The sequence below is a fragment of the Hyla sarda genome, chromosome 1, assembly GCF_029499605.1.
Source record: "Hyla sarda isolate aHylSar1 chromosome 1, aHylSar1.hap1, whole genome shotgun sequence".
Classification (NCBI taxonomy): Eukaryota; Metazoa; Chordata; class Amphibia; order Anura; family Hylidae; genus Hyla; species Hyla sarda.
Window position 1 is genome coordinate 288,820,779 of NC_079189.1, and position 17,388 is coordinate 288,838,166.

The 17,388-nt window shown below is 44.0% G+C and overlaps 1 protein-coding gene across 3 annotated transcripts in view; it reads left to right on the forward strand.

Moving 5' to 3' along the window:
- The window catches only part of GAK (cyclin G associated kinase), a 102,354-nt gene that overhangs the window by 46,041 nt on the left and 38,925 nt on the right, over nt 1-17,388 (forward strand). For all 3 annotated transcript variants that reach the window (XM_056574973.1, XM_056574981.1, XM_056574965.1), the window contains exons 11-12: nt 2,496-2,619; nt 14,365-14,414. In XM_056574973.1, coding sequence (XP_056430948.1) covers nt 2,496-2,619; nt 14,365-14,414 — 174 coding nt within the window. The remainder of the gene's footprint in view (nt 1-2,495; nt 2,620-14,364; nt 14,415-17,388) is intronic.

Below are 17,388 nucleotides of genomic sequence, written 5' to 3' on the forward strand. Positions count from 1 at the left end.
AGGGATGAAGATAAGATGTCCTGTGCTTGCCTGTCACATTTAGTGCTTGCAGGTGGAAGGAGGCCCTGCAGAGCCCGCGCCTGGGACTGGTATGATAAACAAATAGCCTGTGGGAAGGGGAGAGGGGGGCTGAGCAGAGAGCTGGCTCGGGGCTGAGGGAAACATCAGAGCCAGGGGATGTAGTCTCTGCGCTTTTGCCTGGCTCTGATCACTGAGAACAAGCGGAAGCTGCAGGGGGAGCGGGGATGTGCACCGCACGTGAGCTCAGCGGCTCCCGCTCCTGCACATCCCGCGGCTCTGTCACAAGTAATTCATTCGGGGGTGGGGGGAGGGGCCCGACCGGTATGGGCAAAAATTGATATCGTGCGAGGAAAAAAACGGTATCCGGTATGAACCGGTATACCGCCCAGCCCTAGTCTCCAGCTGTTGTGAAACTACAACTCCCAGCATGCCCAGACAGCCTTTGCCGGTCCGGGCATGCTGGTAGTTGTAGTTACACAACAGCTGGAGGCACCCTGGTTTTTAGTATCACGGGAGCAGATAATCATAGCTTTTCCTATGCCAGACATCCCTGTGTCCCGAAAGATCTTTTCGGGACCTAGGGATGTCTGCCGGTCACTCACCATTCCCCGACCGGCGCGTGTCCTCCTGCGGTCTTCCTCCGCTTCTCCGCCTCTATGGTTGTGCGCATGGGACATCAGTGACGTCCTCCTGCGACCATAGAGACGCAGGAGGACCGCAGGACCATGGCAGGAGGACGCATGCCGGCCGGGGCCTGGTGAGTTACCGGTGGCACGTCATCTTCTTCAGTGATCCGGTCACCGCTCCTACAGGCCCGGGACTGCTGCTATGATCCATAGCAGTAGATGGTGACCCCGGGCCGGAGGAGCAGTAATCAGAACACACTGGGGGCAGTACAGACATACAGCCTCCAGCCATACATTGTATATGGCTGGAGGATGTATGTCTGTGAGGGGGGGGGGGGTGGAGACTGTCTACTAATGTGGGGGAAGTTGCCTACTATTGGGGGGGAACTGTCGACCTAATGTGGGGGAACTGTTGACCTAATGTGGGGGGAGCTGCCTACTATTGTGGGGGGAACTGCTGCCTACTAATGTGGGGGGAGCTGCCTACTAATGTGGGGGAGCTGCCTACTATTGTGGGGGAACTGGCAACCTAATGTGGGGGAACATGCTGCCTACCTAATGTGGGGGAACATGTTGCCTACCTAATATGGGGGAACATGCTGCCTACCTAATATGGGGGAACATGCTGCCTACCTAATGTGGGGGGAACTATACTGCCTACCTGATGTGGGGGGAACTACAAGGCACTGTACATCGCGTTAGAAGGGGTAGTCTTATACGTCGAGTATATCCCAAACTCTATATTTTAACTGTAAAAGTTGGGGGTCGTCTTATACGCCCAGTCGTCTTATATGCCGGCATATACGGTATCAACAAAAATTTTATGTAGAATGTCACAAAAAAACAATCTCTGAATCAGAATGAAAAGTAAAAGCATCTGAGTTATTAATGCTTAAAGGGGTATTCCAGGCCAAAACTTTTTTTTATATATCAACTGGCTCCTGAAAGTTAAACAGATTTGTAAATTACTTCTATTAAAAAATCTTAATCCTTCCAATAGCTTCTGAAGTTGAGTTGTTGTTTTCTGTCTAACTGCTCTCTGATGACTCACGTCCTGGGCAGTGCAGTTCCTATGGGGATATTCTCCCATCATGCACAGCTCCCGAGACGTGACATCATCATTGAGCAGTTAGACAGAAAACTTCAGAAGCTAATAACTATTGGAAGGATTAAGATTTTTTTTATAGAAGTAATTTACAAATCTGTTTAACTTTCCGGAGCCAGTTGATATATATAAAAAAAGGTTTTGCCTGGAATACCCCTTTAAAGTGAGAGTGGTCAGATGTTTAAAAACGCTCTGGTCCTTAAGGGGTTAAAGGCAAAATTGAGATAAATTTTTATTTTCACTAAGTGGATTAGTCTGCAGCTGGTGCAGAAGAAGGGAGCAACTGCCGTGTGAGAGGCACATATTCTGCTGCTTCTTGTAAGGAGCTGTATCCACACTCAAATTCTTTATGTAGTTTATGAAGCCAAAGTAAGCAGTAGATAATACATGGAGGACATATATAAAGGAGATACTAAACCGCATAAAAAAACTAAACTCAGCCTTAGAGTTCCAATTGGCCCAGTGATTTAAAGCAGCACTGCTCATAGCTGCTGTATAATGTCCTCCATGCTGCTACTGCTTCTGTGTATGGGAGACACCATAGGAGCTTGTCTCTGCCCACTGCAGACGAGTTCAGGGACAAATAACAATTACATTTTCAGATAGTGAAAACTGCAAAAAAAAACTAGTAAAATCAAACACAAGTGATATAATCAGAAATTCTGTTATGTCATGTCCACATACAAAAGCTTATTCTAAAAAGTCGCCTGAAATGAGTATGATAAAAGTATTTTACGTTACAGGTGTCATTGCTGGAGAGGAAGATCAGACGACTGGAGGCTTTTTTGACATTTTGAAGGGAGGCACGGAGCGATTCCTCAGTAATATAAAAGACACGTCTTCAAAGGTTATACAGTCTGTTACCAAGTAAGTAAGCTTACCTATTTGTCAAGGGCTGATTTTATGTCTGGGGAGAAAAGGATCGGGCATGTTAGATTTCAACTGTCCCATACTTTACTTCTTAGGATAATAGGTTGCCGCCAGAGGAGTCTGGTTGCAGCTTATTCCCCATTCTCCTTATAGAACACATGAACTCTGTAGAAGAATTTACCAAAAATGTAACGTTCTTGTGTATAGGGGGATTGATGTTGGTCATGCAAGCTTTGGCCAACAGTTATTGAAGTTGTGTGGCCACTTTTAAAGGGTTATCCCAATCTGGACAATTATGACATGTCCACCTGAAACTTTTTGTAGGTTTTTTTTTTTTTTGGGAGCATTTTTTTACTTGTTTTTTTTTCTGACAGATATATTATGTGTTTCTGTTGGTTTCTTCCAGCTTAAAAACCCTAAAAATTGTGTGTTTTATAGGATTTTCATGTAGTTTTTGGTGCAAATATTTTGTAACGTGACAATTTTCTATGCATGACAATGCTGTATACCTAAATATACTTGTACAGTTACAGAATAAAACCGGTATTCTGCAACTGACCAAATCCAATATACAGAGACCAACATTTCCAATAATACTCTTATAGAAGAGATACACATTACCGCAACCATGACCGACCACTACCATTACACCACATAGTGACTGGCTAATACCACTACATATAGTAGTACCCCCATATAGTAGTAAGGCTCTTCAAATTGGCCCCATATAGTAGTTAGGGCACTCATACATTTCCCATGTAGTAGTAGTAGTAGTAGTAGTAGTAGTATAGCCCCTTTATGTTGCTACATGAAATAGCAAGAAAACAAAGAACAAAAAATCTCTCAAAAGATCTCCTCAGAGAGGGGTCTAGCTGCACAGTTGAGATCCAAACTACATAGGAAACTAAACTCATTTAACTGAACTTTATTGTAACAAACAACCTTTCTGTCTCCTACTGCTGAGCTCCTCCCACTCCTGTCACCATGACAGGTTCTTCAGCCACAATCTCTTCAATCCTGCTGAGATAAGTCCATCACAGCTCCTACATCTCCAGCATCTTGCAGGTACAGAGCAAGTGCTGGTAGGACAGTCATTTCTGTTATGTTGTGCAGCTGCAGCAAGGAGGCCGCCAATAGTGTAGTGGCAGGTGGGCTTGGGGGGCTAAAGGTCCCAGTCACAGCTGCGATCCTTGTAACCAATGTAGCTACGCCACTGCCTTCAGGTCTGGTTCTGACTGCTGGAGGTAGTCAGGAAGTCCAAAATAGCGTGGGCTGTTACAGTTTGTGTAACTTTCATTGATTGCATTTTTCTTCCCACCTATGTCTGCCAGCTGCAGAAGGACAGAGGTGCAACCTGTGTCTATCAGAAATGTATGGCACATCCTGTGATTATGCCATAAATGTCCAGATGGGTATAGCCCTGTAAGGGTGTCCAAGCCACACACCCTACTGCAATCTGTAAATGAGCAGTGCAGGAAGTGTTAGTCAGCTCCCAGGAAACTTTGTAACATTAGCTACAACATTGTAGAAGAGAAATTAAGTGTTTTTTTTTTTTTCTTCCAGTCTTAAAGGGGTACTCCGGTGGAAATTTATATTTTTTTTCAAATCAACTGATGCCAGAAAGTTAAACATATTTGTAAATTACTTCTGTTAAAAAAAAAAAAATCTTAATCCTTCCAGTACCTACAAATAAATTGTATATATAAATGACCCTACAAGGGGATCCAATTAACTCCCAGCAAAATTAATCAAAACATAAGTACCAAAAATTTCTCCAGTACAGGGGGGAGATGCCTAAAATGTAACTTTTACTTGGTAATTAAGTCACCAAACAATAGCAACAAGTGCTAACCCAATCCACACAAAAAGGATATGTAAAGAAAGGGTTAAAAATGGATAGATACATCAGAATAGATCCCTTATACTGTTATAGTCAGTCTATCCATATATAGTCAATATATACTCCCAACGCGTTTCTACCATGATCAAATGGCGTCCTCAGAGGAGACCCAAATTAACTGGCAAAATTAGCAGTACGGAGAAACCTGCTTTAGTGTCGTCACATAAAATGTATTCAATAGGCTGTCCTGTAATTCAATCATGGGCAGCAAATTCCGCAATTTCTTGTTCAGTATCTATCCTGTAAATAAATACAGTGGGCACAAAACAAGGGGCAGATTAGAGAGATAGATATATATATATATCTAATCACATTGGAGATCGCTGTTAGAATCCCAGTACCTAGAAAGGAAACAGAACATGCACCAGATATAAGATGTCCTGTGACTAAATAAACGGGTATACTGTGCATGGTGCGGACATCGCTGCTACTCACTGGTAGTGTATACATCACAGTGTACCTGCAAATAAATACAAAAGGTCCCATCACAACACTGCTTGCTGAACCTGCAAAGTAAAAAGGGCATCCACAATAGATGCTGGGTTCCGGCTTAAAGGAGTACTCCAGGATAAGAAAACTTATCCCCTATCCTAAGGATAGGGGATGAGTTTCAGACCGCGGGGGGTCCGACCGCTGGGGCCCCCCGTGATCTCCTGTACGGGGCTCTCAGCTCTTTACCGAAATAGCTCATTTCGACCACCGCATGATGCGGCGTCCGACACGCCCCCTCAATACACTTCTATGGCAGAGACGGAGGCTGCTGATTGCAGCGCTCCGGCTCTCCCATAGAGCTGTATTGAGGGGGCGTGTCGGCTGCCGTGTCATGCGGTGGACGGACACAGCCCCTGGCCGCTAAAATTTACCTTTTAATATATATTTAATAGTAAAAGTTACGTTTTATTTGCACATACCGAGAATTTATTTCCTATTTTTTCATTATTATTGCTGGATGACTTTAGTGTTGGATCTGGTGGCCCACGTAAGACCACCTATACTCATTCTTACGTTATTGATTTAAGTACTGGAAGGATTAAGATTTGTAAATAGAATTAATTTACAAATCTTTTTAAAGGAGTAGTGCTGCAAAAAATAACTTATCCCCTATCCAAAGGATAGGGGATAAGTAATAGTTTCCGGGGGGTCCGATCGCTAGGACCTCTCACGGTCTCCTGAATGGGGCCCAGTCAGTCTGTCTGATGCGGTCGCTCCTCTGCAGGAAGCAGGGGCGGACACACCCCTACATGTATCTCCATGGGATACATGGAGGGGTGTGTCGGTCAGCACGCCCGTTTCCAGCAAACTCCCGGGGCCCGTTCAGGAGATCGCAGGGGAGTCCCAGTGCTCGGACCCCCCGAGATCTATAACTTATCCCCTATCCTTTGGATAGGGGATAAGTTATTTTTCACTACAGAACCCCTTTAACTTTCTGGCACCAGTTGATATAAAAATAAAAAAAAATTCCACTAGGGTACCCCTGTAACCCCTTATCGTCATAGGACGCAAATGTACTTAACGCACCAGGACATATATTTACACCCTATACATGACTCGAGCACCATAGTGCCAGGCACCTGCCGGTAATAGCGATCACACTGATGTCCGCCATTAACTCCTCAGATGCCGTGATCCCTACAGATCGCAGCATCTGGAGCAATGCGGCTCTTGGAATGGATGATCAGATCATCCAAGATGGCAGATGGAGGTCCCCTCACTTGCCTCGCCACTCCAAGTGTCCTCTTCTGTGCTCTGCCTTCCACCAGACCAGAGAAGATCGCCGATAATACTGATCAATTGTGTGCATATGCATAGCACTGATCAGTTTCTGCAATCCAAAGATTGCAAAAAAATAGTCCCCTGTGGGGACATAAAAAAGTGTAAAATAAATAAAAGTTGTAAAAAAAATCCCCTCCCCCCCCCCCCCCCCCCCAATAAAAAAAATTGAAATGTCTCCTTTTCCCATTTTACCCCCCCAAAATAATAAAAAAAATGTATAAACATATTTGGTATCGGCGCGTGCATAAATGTCCGAACTATCTAAATATAACATTAGTGATTTCCTATGGTGAAAGGCGTAAATGTAACAAAAAAGGCCAAAATTGATGCTTTTTTTGGAACATTACATTCCAAAATTTTTTATAAGCGAATAATAAGTCATACATACGCAAAAACTCGCAAACTACAGATCACTCTGCAAAAGATGAGCCCTCATACAGCCCCATATACGGGAAAAATTTGAAAGTTATAGATGGTCAAAATATGGCAGTTATAAACATACTTATTTTGTAAAATTATTTTAGTTTTTTAAGCGGTACAATAATAGAAAAGTATCTAAAAATAGGTATCATTTTAATCGTATTGACCCACAGAATAAAGAAAACATGTACTTTTTACAGTAAAATGTACAGCCTTAAAAATGAAACGTTCTAAAATTTGGTCACACAAAAACAAGCCTCATATGGGTCTGTGGATGGAAATATAAAATAGTTATGATTTTTAAAAGGCAAAGAAGAAAAACAAAAATGAAAAAATAAAATTGGGCTAGAGTGTCCTCTAGGCCAAAATGGTCTGTGTCCTAAAGTGGTTTAATATAAATTATTGCACATGTAATAGAGAAAAAGGGAGGGAGAGACAGAAGGGGGCGCTACCTGTGCCGTTTCTCTGATGGCAATCGATTCCGTAATGCAAATAGAACGGTGCTCACCTGGTGGTGTTGTACGCAGAGTACAACACCTTGTAGCGTATGTCACCCAATTGCAGGGTAGAGGACCGGGAGCTGCCGGAGGTAATCCCGTGTCGGAGGTTGTCTCTGACCGGTGCTGGATAGCTTGAGTTGTCCCGTGGAAGCAGGAGAAAAGATCCTCGTAGTGGCGCTCGCTCGGTGGTTGCTGGCAGTAGCCGGGAGAGGTATGTGAAGCCTTGGTCGGCAATAAGCGATAGCGGACAGGTGGAAGTTTTTAATGGAGGGACTACGCGTTACGTGGGGCAAGACCCCCTCTTCATCAGGTCCAATGATCTAAAAGTGCTATACAGCAACAATATATATGGAAAAAAGCCCGCGAATTTCGGGCTAATAAGAAAACCTGGATATGTAAATCCACAGGGAATGTACCAACATAAAACAATGTAACAGCATAAAACATAGACACTCAATTTAAAAATTGTAACAAATATATAGTGCAGATTAAATACATGTTGGCTAAAAGCGATGGTGTATATAATAATAAAAAATAGCAAAGCCACATTGTACTAATGTATCTAATCATACTATGCCAGCCTGAAACAATATATTAAAACAGTACGGAGGGATGGCTCAGTGCATAATGCAACATCCTCACAGGCAATCCATACAGAAAGCCACCCGGCAGCATAGAGTATGGGAGACCACAAGGGGGGGAGCAGCAGGCGACAGTCCGCTGGATGACTAGATGAAATATGTAATCATTGTTTTATACCCTTAGGGGAAAATTGTAATGATACAAAAAATAATAATAATCCTGATGTTAATGGATTAATTCTTTCGCTTCATTGAGGCCATGAGGTTGCAAACAATTTTAATTATATATCCAAAACATTTCAGGTAGGTGTGGAGAAGTAAATTCAATGGGTATGATAGAAATTACAGAATCAATATTTTCATCTTTATGGGCTAAGGTGATGTGCCGGGAAAGGCTATGGAACATGAATTGTTTTTTTATATTGTTATGGTGTTGATTCAGGCGACAGTGTAGTTTCTGAGTGGTGCGTCCAACATATTGTAGGCCGCACTTGCAATTGATCAGATAGATTATATATGAGGATTGACAGGTCATATAGTGTTTTATAGAAAAAACTTCACCTGTATGTGTACTATTTGTCCTCAATAGTTAGACAACATCTGCATCTAGGACGGTTGCATTTCAATGCTCCCTTCTGACCAGTAAATATGTTCAATCTGTTTTTTAATCCGACTGGGTGCAATGAGATTCTTTAATGATGGGGCTCTCCGAAAGGTGAGACAAGGTCTGGGAGGTAGGATCTCTTTTAGATAAGGGTCGGATTTTAAAATGCCCCAATATTTTGTTAGGACATTTTTTATTTTCTTATGTCCCCCTGAATAAGTTGTCACAAAATTTGTTGTGGATTTCTGGTGCTCCTTCTTATCCTTATCCTTCTTAGGAAAATATTGATTCTGTAATTTCTATCATACCCATTGAATTTACTTCTCCACACCTACCTAAGAGATTTAAAAAAGAAATGTTTTGGATATATAATTTCAATTGTTTGCAATTGTTTGCAACCTCATGGCCTCAATGAAGCGACAGAATTAACATTAACATCAGGATTATTATTATTTTTTGTATCATTACAATTTTCCCCTAAGGGTATAAAACAATGATTACATATTTCATCTAGTCATCCGGCGGACTGTCTCCTGCTGCTCCCCCCCTTGTGGTCTCCCATACTCTTTGCTGCCGAGTGAGGATGTTGCATTATGCACTGAGCCATCCCTCCGTACTGTTTTAATAGATTGTTTCAGGCTGGCATAGTATGATTAGATACATTAGTACAATGTGGCTTTGCTATTTTTTATTATTATATACACCATCGCTTTTAGTCAACATGTACTTAATCTGCACTATATATTTGTTACAATTTTTAAATTGAGTGTCTATGTTTTATGCTGTTACTTTGTTTTATGTTGGTACATTCCCTGTGGATTTACATATCCAGGTTTTCTTATTAGCCCGAAATTCGCGGGCTTTTTTCCATATATATTGTTGCTGTATAGCACTTTTAGATCATTGGACCTGATGAAGAGGGGGTCTTGCCCCTTGTAACGCGTAGTCCCTCCATGAAAACTTTTGATTTATTATTCCACCTGTCCGCTATCGCTTATTGCCGACCAAGGCTTCACATACCTCTCCCGGCTACTGCCAGCAACCACCGAGCGAGCGCCACTACGAGGATCTTTTCTCCTGCTTTCGCGGGACAACTCAAACTAATATAAATTGTGTACTTCCTCTTTATTTTCTATAGCATACTCTAAAACATACCTGTCTTATTATCATTTGCACACATATATTAATGTATAAATCATGCAATCAGTTTGAATTTACTTTGGCTTTGGTGCAGGCTCCCACACAGCTTCTGCAAAATAAATAAATAAATATGCACTGCTCAAAAAAATAAGATGACACATCCTAGATCTGAATGAATGAACTAATTGTATGAAATACTTTCATCTTTACATAGTTGAATCTGCTGACAACAAAATCACACAAAAATTATCAATGGAAATCAAATTCATCAACCCATGGAGGTCTGAATATGGAGTCACACTCAAAATCAAAGTGGAAAGCCACACTACAGGCTGATCCAACTTTGATGTAATGTCCTTAAAACAAGTCAAAATGAGGCTCAGTAGTGTGTGTGGCCTCCACATGCCCGTATGACCTCCCTACAATGCCTGGGCATGCTCCTGATGAGGTGGCGGATGTTCTCCTCAGGGATGTCCTCCCAGACCTGGACTAAAGCGAGACCTTATGTCCCAGATGTGCTCAATCGGATTCAGGTCTGGGGAACGGGCGGGCCAGTCCATAGCATCAATGCCTTCCTCTTGCAGGAAGTGTTGACACACTCCAGCCACATGAGATCATTGTCTTCCATTAGGAGGAACCCAGGGCCAACCACACCATCATATTTTCTCAAAATGGGTCTGAGGATCTTATCTTGGTACCTAATGGCAGTCAGGCTACCTCTGGCAACACATGGAGGGCCCCCCAAAGAAATACCACCCCACACCATTACTGACCCACCGCCAAACCTGTCATGCTGGAGGATGTTGCAGGCAGGAGAACGTTCTCCATGGAGTCTCCAGACTCTGTCACGTCTGTCACATGTGTGCTCAGTGTGAACCTGCTTTCATCTGTGAAGAGCACAGGGTGCCAGTGGCGAATTTGCAAATCTTGGTGCTCTCTGGCAAATGCCAAACATCTGGCATGTTGTTGGGCTGTAAGCACAACCCCACCTATGGATGTGTGGCCCTCATACGACCCTCATGGAGTCTGTTTTTGACCGTTTCAGTGGATACATGCATATTTGTTGCCTGCTGGAGGTCATTTTGCAGGGCTTTGGCAGTGCTCCTCCTGCTCCACAAAGGCGGAGGTAGCGGTCCTGCTGCTGGGTTGTTGCCCTCCTACTGCCTCCTCCACATCTCCTGATGTACTGGCCTGTCTCCTGGTAGCGCCTCCGTGCTCTGGACACTACACTGACAGTCACAGCAAACCTTCTTGCCACAGCTCGCATTGATGTGCCATCCTGGATGAGCTGCACTACCTGAGCCACTTGTGTGGGTTGTAGACTCAGTCTCATGCTACCACTAGAGTGAAGGCACCGCCAGCATTCAAAAGTGACCAAAACATCAGCCAGGAAGCATAGGAACTGAGAAGTGGTCTGTGGTCACCACCTGCAGAACTGCTCCTTTATAGGGGTGTCTTGCTAATTGCCTATAATTTCTACCTGTTGTCTGTTCCATTTGCACAACAGCATGTGAAATTGATTGTCAATCAGTGTTGCTTCCTGAGTGGACAGTGTGATTTCACAGAAGTGTAATTGACTTGGAGTTATATTGTGTTGTTTAAGTGTTCCCCCTTTTTTTTTTTGAGCAGTGTATAAATAAATTCATAAAATTAGACTTGGATGTAGTGTAATGGAGAAACATCTATTTTACATCTAAATATTTAGGCTTTCTGTGGAGTTAGGGCACGGTTTCGCTGTGCAGCTGTTGCATGCAGAAAAACCCTTGCCTTCATGTGATGGACGATTAATCAGTAATGCCAGAGTTTGCAAAATCACAAAGCCATTGGTCATTGCATTCAAGCTGGGTTTCATCTAAGGCAGGGGTGTCAAACTCAAATTCATCGGGGGCCGCATCAGCACTTTGGTCACCCCCAAAGGGCCGGTTGTATCTGTAGAACCCCTCCCCCCCCCCCCCCCCCCACATACCGTATATGCCGGCGTATAAGACGACTGGGTGTATAAGATGACCCCCAACTTTTACAGTTAAAATGTAGAGTTTGGGATATACTCGCGATATAAGACTACCCCTCCTACCGCAATGTACAGTATCTTGTAGTTCCCCCCCCCCACATTAGGTAGGCAGCTTGTTCCCCCACATTAGTAGGCAGCATGTTCCACCACATTAGGTTGGCAGTATAGTTCCCGCCACATTAGGTAGGCAGTATAGTTCCCGCCACATTAGGTAGGCAGTATAGTTCCCCCCACATTAGGTTGGCAGTATAGTTCCCCCCACATTAGGTTGGCAGTATAGTTCCCCCCCACATTAGGTAGGCAGCATGTTCCCCCACATTAGGTTGGCAGTATAGTTCCCCCCACATTAGGTAGGCAGTATAGTTCCCCCACATTAGTTGGCAGTATAGTCCCCCCCACATAAGGTTGGCAGTATAGTTCCCCCCACATAAGTTTGGCAGTATAGTTCCCCCCACATAAGGTTGGCAGTATAGTTCCCCCCACATTAGGTAGGCAGTATAGTTCCCCCCACATTAGGTAGGCAGTATAGTTCCCCCCCACATTAGGTAGGCAGTATAGTTCCCCCCCACATTAGGTAGGCAGTATAGTTCCCCCCCACATTAGGTAGGCAGTATAGTTCCCCCCACATTAGGTAGGCAGCATGTTCCCCCCACATTAGGTAGGCAGCATGTTCCCCCCACATTAGGTAGGCAGCATGTTCCCCCCACATTAGGTAGGCAGCATGTTCCCCCCACATTAGGTAGGCAGCATGTTCCCCCCCCACATTAGGTAGGCACCATGTTCCCCCCACATTAGGTAGGCACCATGTTCCCCCCACATTAGGTAGGCAGCATGTTTCCCCCACATTAGGTAGGCAGTATAGTTCCCCCCACATTAGGTAGGCAGTATAGTTCCCCCCACATTAGGTAGGCAGTATAGTTCCCCCCACATTAGGTAGGCAGTATAGTTCCCCCCACATTAGGTAGGCAGTATAGTTCCCTCCACATTAGGTAGGCAGTATAGTTCCCCCCACATTAGGTAGGCAGTATAGTTCCCCCCACATTAGGTAGGCAGTATAGTTCCCCCCCACATTAGGTAGGCAGTATAGTTCCCCCCCATATTAGGTAGGCAGTATAGTCCCCCCCCCCACATTAGGTAGGCAGTATAGTCCCCCCCCCCCCCCACATTAGGTAGGCAGTATAGTCCCCCCCCACATTAGGTAGGCAGTATAGTTCCCCCCCCACATTAGGTAGGCAGTATAGTTCCCCCCCACATTAGGTAGGCAGTATAGTTCCCCCCCACATTAGGTAGGCAGTATAGTTCCCCCCCACATTAGGTAGGCAGTATAGTTCCCCCCACATTAGGTAGGCAGTATAGTTCCCCCCCCCCCACATTAGGTAGGCAGTATAGTTCCCCCCCCCCCCCACATTAGGTAGGCAGTATAGTTCCCCCCCCCCCCCACATTAGGTAGGCAGTATAGTTCCCCCCCCCCCACATTAGGTAGGCAGTATAGTTTCCCCCCCCACATTAGGTAGGCAGTATAGTTCCCCCCCCCCCACATTAGGTAGGCAGTATAGTTCCCCCCCCCCCCACATTAGGTAGGCAGTATAGTTCCCCCCCACATTAGGTAGGCAGTATAGTTCCCCCCCACATTAGGTAGGCAGTATAGTTCCCCCCACATTAGGTAGGCAGTATAGTTCCCCCCCACATTAGGTAGGCAGTATAGTTCCCCCCCACATTAGGTAGGCAGTATAGTTCCCCCCCACATTAGGTAGGCAGTATAGTTCCCCCCCACATTAGGTAGGCAGTATAGTTCCCCCCACATTAGGTAGGCAGTATAGTTCCCCCCACATTAGGTAGGCAGTATAGTTCCCCCCACATTAGGTAGGCAGTATAGTTCCCCCCACATTAGGTAGGCAGTATAGTTCCCCCCACATTAGTTTGGCAGTATAGTTCCCCCCACTTTAGGTTTGCAGTATAGTTCCCCCCACATTAGGTTTGCAGTATAGTTCCCCCCCACATTAGGTAGGCAGTATAGTTCCCCCCCACATTAGGTAGGCAGTATAGTTCCCCCCACATTAGGTTTGCAGCACCCAAACCCCCCCCTCCCCACAGACATACAGCCTCCAGCCATATACAGTGTATGGCTGGAGGCTGTATGTCTGTGTGCTGCCCCCACTGTGATCCGGTCACCGCTCCTCCGGCCCGGGGTCACATCTACTGCTATCACCTATGGACCATAGCAGTAGGTGCCAGGACCGGTCGAGCGGTGACCGGAACGCTGAAGAAGATAAGGTGCCGCCGGTTACTTACCAGGGCCTGCGTGCGTCCTCCTGCGATGATCCTGCCGTCCTCCTGTTCCTCCCGCGTCTCTACGATTGTACGCACGGGACGTACAACCATAGAGGCGCAGGACCAGGAGGACCGAAGGAAGGATCGCCGCGCATGCGCTGAAGAGGCGGCTTTCTTCTTTTTATTTTTTTTTTTATTTTTTTTATAAAGGAGATTAAAGGTGAAGGCTGGCGGCCGGCGGCGGGCCACATGACGAGGTCTGGCGGGCCGGATTCGGCCCGTGGGCCGGGTGTTTGACACCCCTGATCTAAGGCATAGCTGCACCAAAAGACCGTACTCTTCCTAATGAATACATTAAATAGTGGCAATCTCTTGTATGGATTTTATATAATACTGCTTAAGAATACTTTATTAGCGATCCTACAATGTACAGATGAAATGGATGTCTAAATGTAATAAGCCAGGTGGACTGCTTTTTGAACTATATTGTTGAACATTATTAAAATCATGAAAATAAGTGCTTCAAAACTTATTTTTTTCAGTTACGCTAAAGGAGATTTGGATTTATCATATATCACTTCTAGAATTGCAGGTATGTGTATATTGTATGAAAATACATAAACATTTTACAGCAATCACAGGATTGCTGGCTTCTTATACCAGTAATAGTTTATTGTAACAGAAAAAGGCTGCCTTATGTTTCCTCACTTCTGTGAATGGAAAACCTTTTATATATAGTCATGACTACTCACCATTCTTTCTCAGTTATTTACTCAGGGGAAATAGGAATCATAGGTATAGGCTGCTGACACTGAGGGGGAAAAAAAAGAGTTGCAGCCTCCTAAACAGGCTATAGTTCACACTGACACTGAGCAAATCGGTTTTCGCTTAGTGCCAGTAGGAGGCAGACAATGGTCTGGAGTTCTCTAGACATGTTGGTTGTTTTTTTTTTTTTCTTTTTAACTTTGTACATTGTTAGCTTTTTCTTCCTTAGAGGTTCTTAGGAAAGCAGAGGTTTGCAAGTCCTCCCTGCTTTCCCACTAGTGACAAGGGGCTCTGTGTTTGTCAAGCATGCTGTTGTCCCTAGTCATCAACAGCTGGCAACCTGGAGAATCCTTGGGTCCTGATCCCCCACCTGCCCCTGCCAGCCTCACCCTCAGAGCCTGACATAATGCAGCGTGGCATTCAGCCGGCATAAGATGATGAGGAGGAGTGTGGCTCTCTCCCCTTTCTTTCCCTCTGCATCCTTTTCTGCGGATCATCTATCATGTGGTCATTAGTGCCACCGGTGTCTTCTGCCCTTTCCTGTGGACATGAGGTTCCTGACAACCCACTGCATTTCCTTCCAGGACCTTTTCCACTTTAGGCCCTGGCTTGCTGTCTGTTCACATGGCTAGCATATCTGATTTCAGGTCTGAAGATCCCCTCTGGCAGTGTCAGCAGCTGCCTTTGTTACATACTACTTCTGTGCGTTTCGGAACGGCAAATTCCCTACCAGTGAATCTGAGCCCTCCTGCTCTTCCTGCAATGCAGGTCCTCAGCCCATTCCCATTTTCCTGACCGCCCTGCCTCAGAATCCAACCTGGCTTGGTCCCTTTCCCTATTGCAGTCTTATTTATTGGGTGGATTTGTAAGTGTGTGGTTTTGCCTATATATATCTCATCATCTTTGTTCCTTATCTGTTCATTATCTGTTAAACAAAATCAGGCTGGGACTGTTGCAATGTCACTGCCACAGAAGTCCCCCAGAAATGGCACATGGATTACTGTAGGTTCTGGTAGACTTAAAGTTGTGGTTAGAAGGCATGTCTCAGTCTGTGGCACTCCATAATTCGTTTGCATCATTTTCAAAGTGTAAGGGCAACATGGAGGTTGGCTTAGGCGCAACTAATGAGGAACAATCATCTCCTAAGATATGCAAGACTGCAGTTAAAGACAAAAAGTATAAGATGAGGTCTGATAATAAGCAGTAGAAGCAGTTATTGGTAATTCTATCATAAGAGGTTTGGATTTTGAGTAAAATGGTTTTGTCAGATGTCTCCTTGGAGCTACTGCTAGTAGAGATAGGAGACGTATTCCTTAATATTATTAAACTAACAAAACAGGAAGGGAAAGTGGATGTTCTTGCCAATCAAGAGACAAATGATCTTGCTTGAAATGAGGTTTAAAAGGTGAAGGAAGCTTTTCACACACTTGGTAATGATAGACGGGATGTTACATCCACTGTTTCATTCTCTGCAGGTCTGCTCTGCCTGTGTCTAACATTCAGAATGGTTGACAGATGGCCATTGGGAAATTCAACTCATGGCTTGGTACTCTTTGTATAGGAAAGACTGAGAAGGCAAGAAAGGAGGACAATACAAATACAAGTTAGTGAGGCCAATGTAGCATCAGTTTTGGTTACATTGCAGATTGGTAATCGTATGGTAACTTGTGTAGGTGTGTCATATAGACCGCCTGGCCAAGTAAAAGAATTAGATAATCTACTAGTTGAGGAAATAGCTAAAATGACATTGAAAGGGGAAGTTATCATTATGGGAGACTTTAATCTTTCTGATGAGAGCTAGAAAACCAAAATAGCTTGTTCTGCCAGGAGTACAGATATTCTAAATTCCCTATTAGGCTTATCTCTATAACAAGTAGTTCAGGAGCTAACCCGGAAGGCGAACAAGTTAGATTTTGTATTCACAAATGGGGATTTGGTATATATGATGATATTATTGTAGGTATAAGCTTGGGATCTAGTGATCACCAGTTAGTGTGGTTTAATATAAGAGCAGAGTCACACCACATGAAAACAAAAGATTTAGAATTTACTTTTCTAAAATTAGATTAATGTACATGAGTCCCTATCAGACTGGCAGAAGTGGCTAGCATCATTTATTTAGAAGAAGAAAAAAAGCTAGCATTTTGTCAAAAATTTTTTTTAAAAAAATGAGCAATGAAGATAAGTAAATGATAAAATTAGATAGAAAAAGCCAATCAAGTTATAAGTGTCTAAAGCACAAGCAGAAGAAAAACTAGTCCAGTCAGTGAAAAAAAGGGATGAGATATTCTTCAGGTGTGTAAAGGAAATGAAAACAAGGAATCACTAAATAAAAAAAACAAATGAATGAAGATATGTGGAAGAGAATAAAGGACTAGCTGACTGCCTCAATGAATGCTTCAGTTTTTACTGAAGACAATGAAGGGAAATTACCTCAGTTAGGGAGGAGGACTAATGAATCATTTGATGCATGTGTCTTTATAGAGGAGGAGGTTCTCAGTCAGCTGCCTAAAGTTAAGACCGATAAGTCACTGGAGCCTTATGGGATGCACCCAAAGTTATTAAACTAGCTTAGTGGTGTACCAACAATACTGTTAACACTTTAATTTAACCAATCACTGGTAACAGGAGTCATCCCAGAAGATTGCAAATTAACAAATGTTGTTCCCATTCATTCAAGAAAGGTAGCAGGGAGGAATCGAGCAACTATAGCCCTGGAAGCCTGACATCAGTAGTGAGGGGGAAAAATGATTACAAACCATACTAAAGGATAGAATAGAGCATCTAAAATTCCATGGATT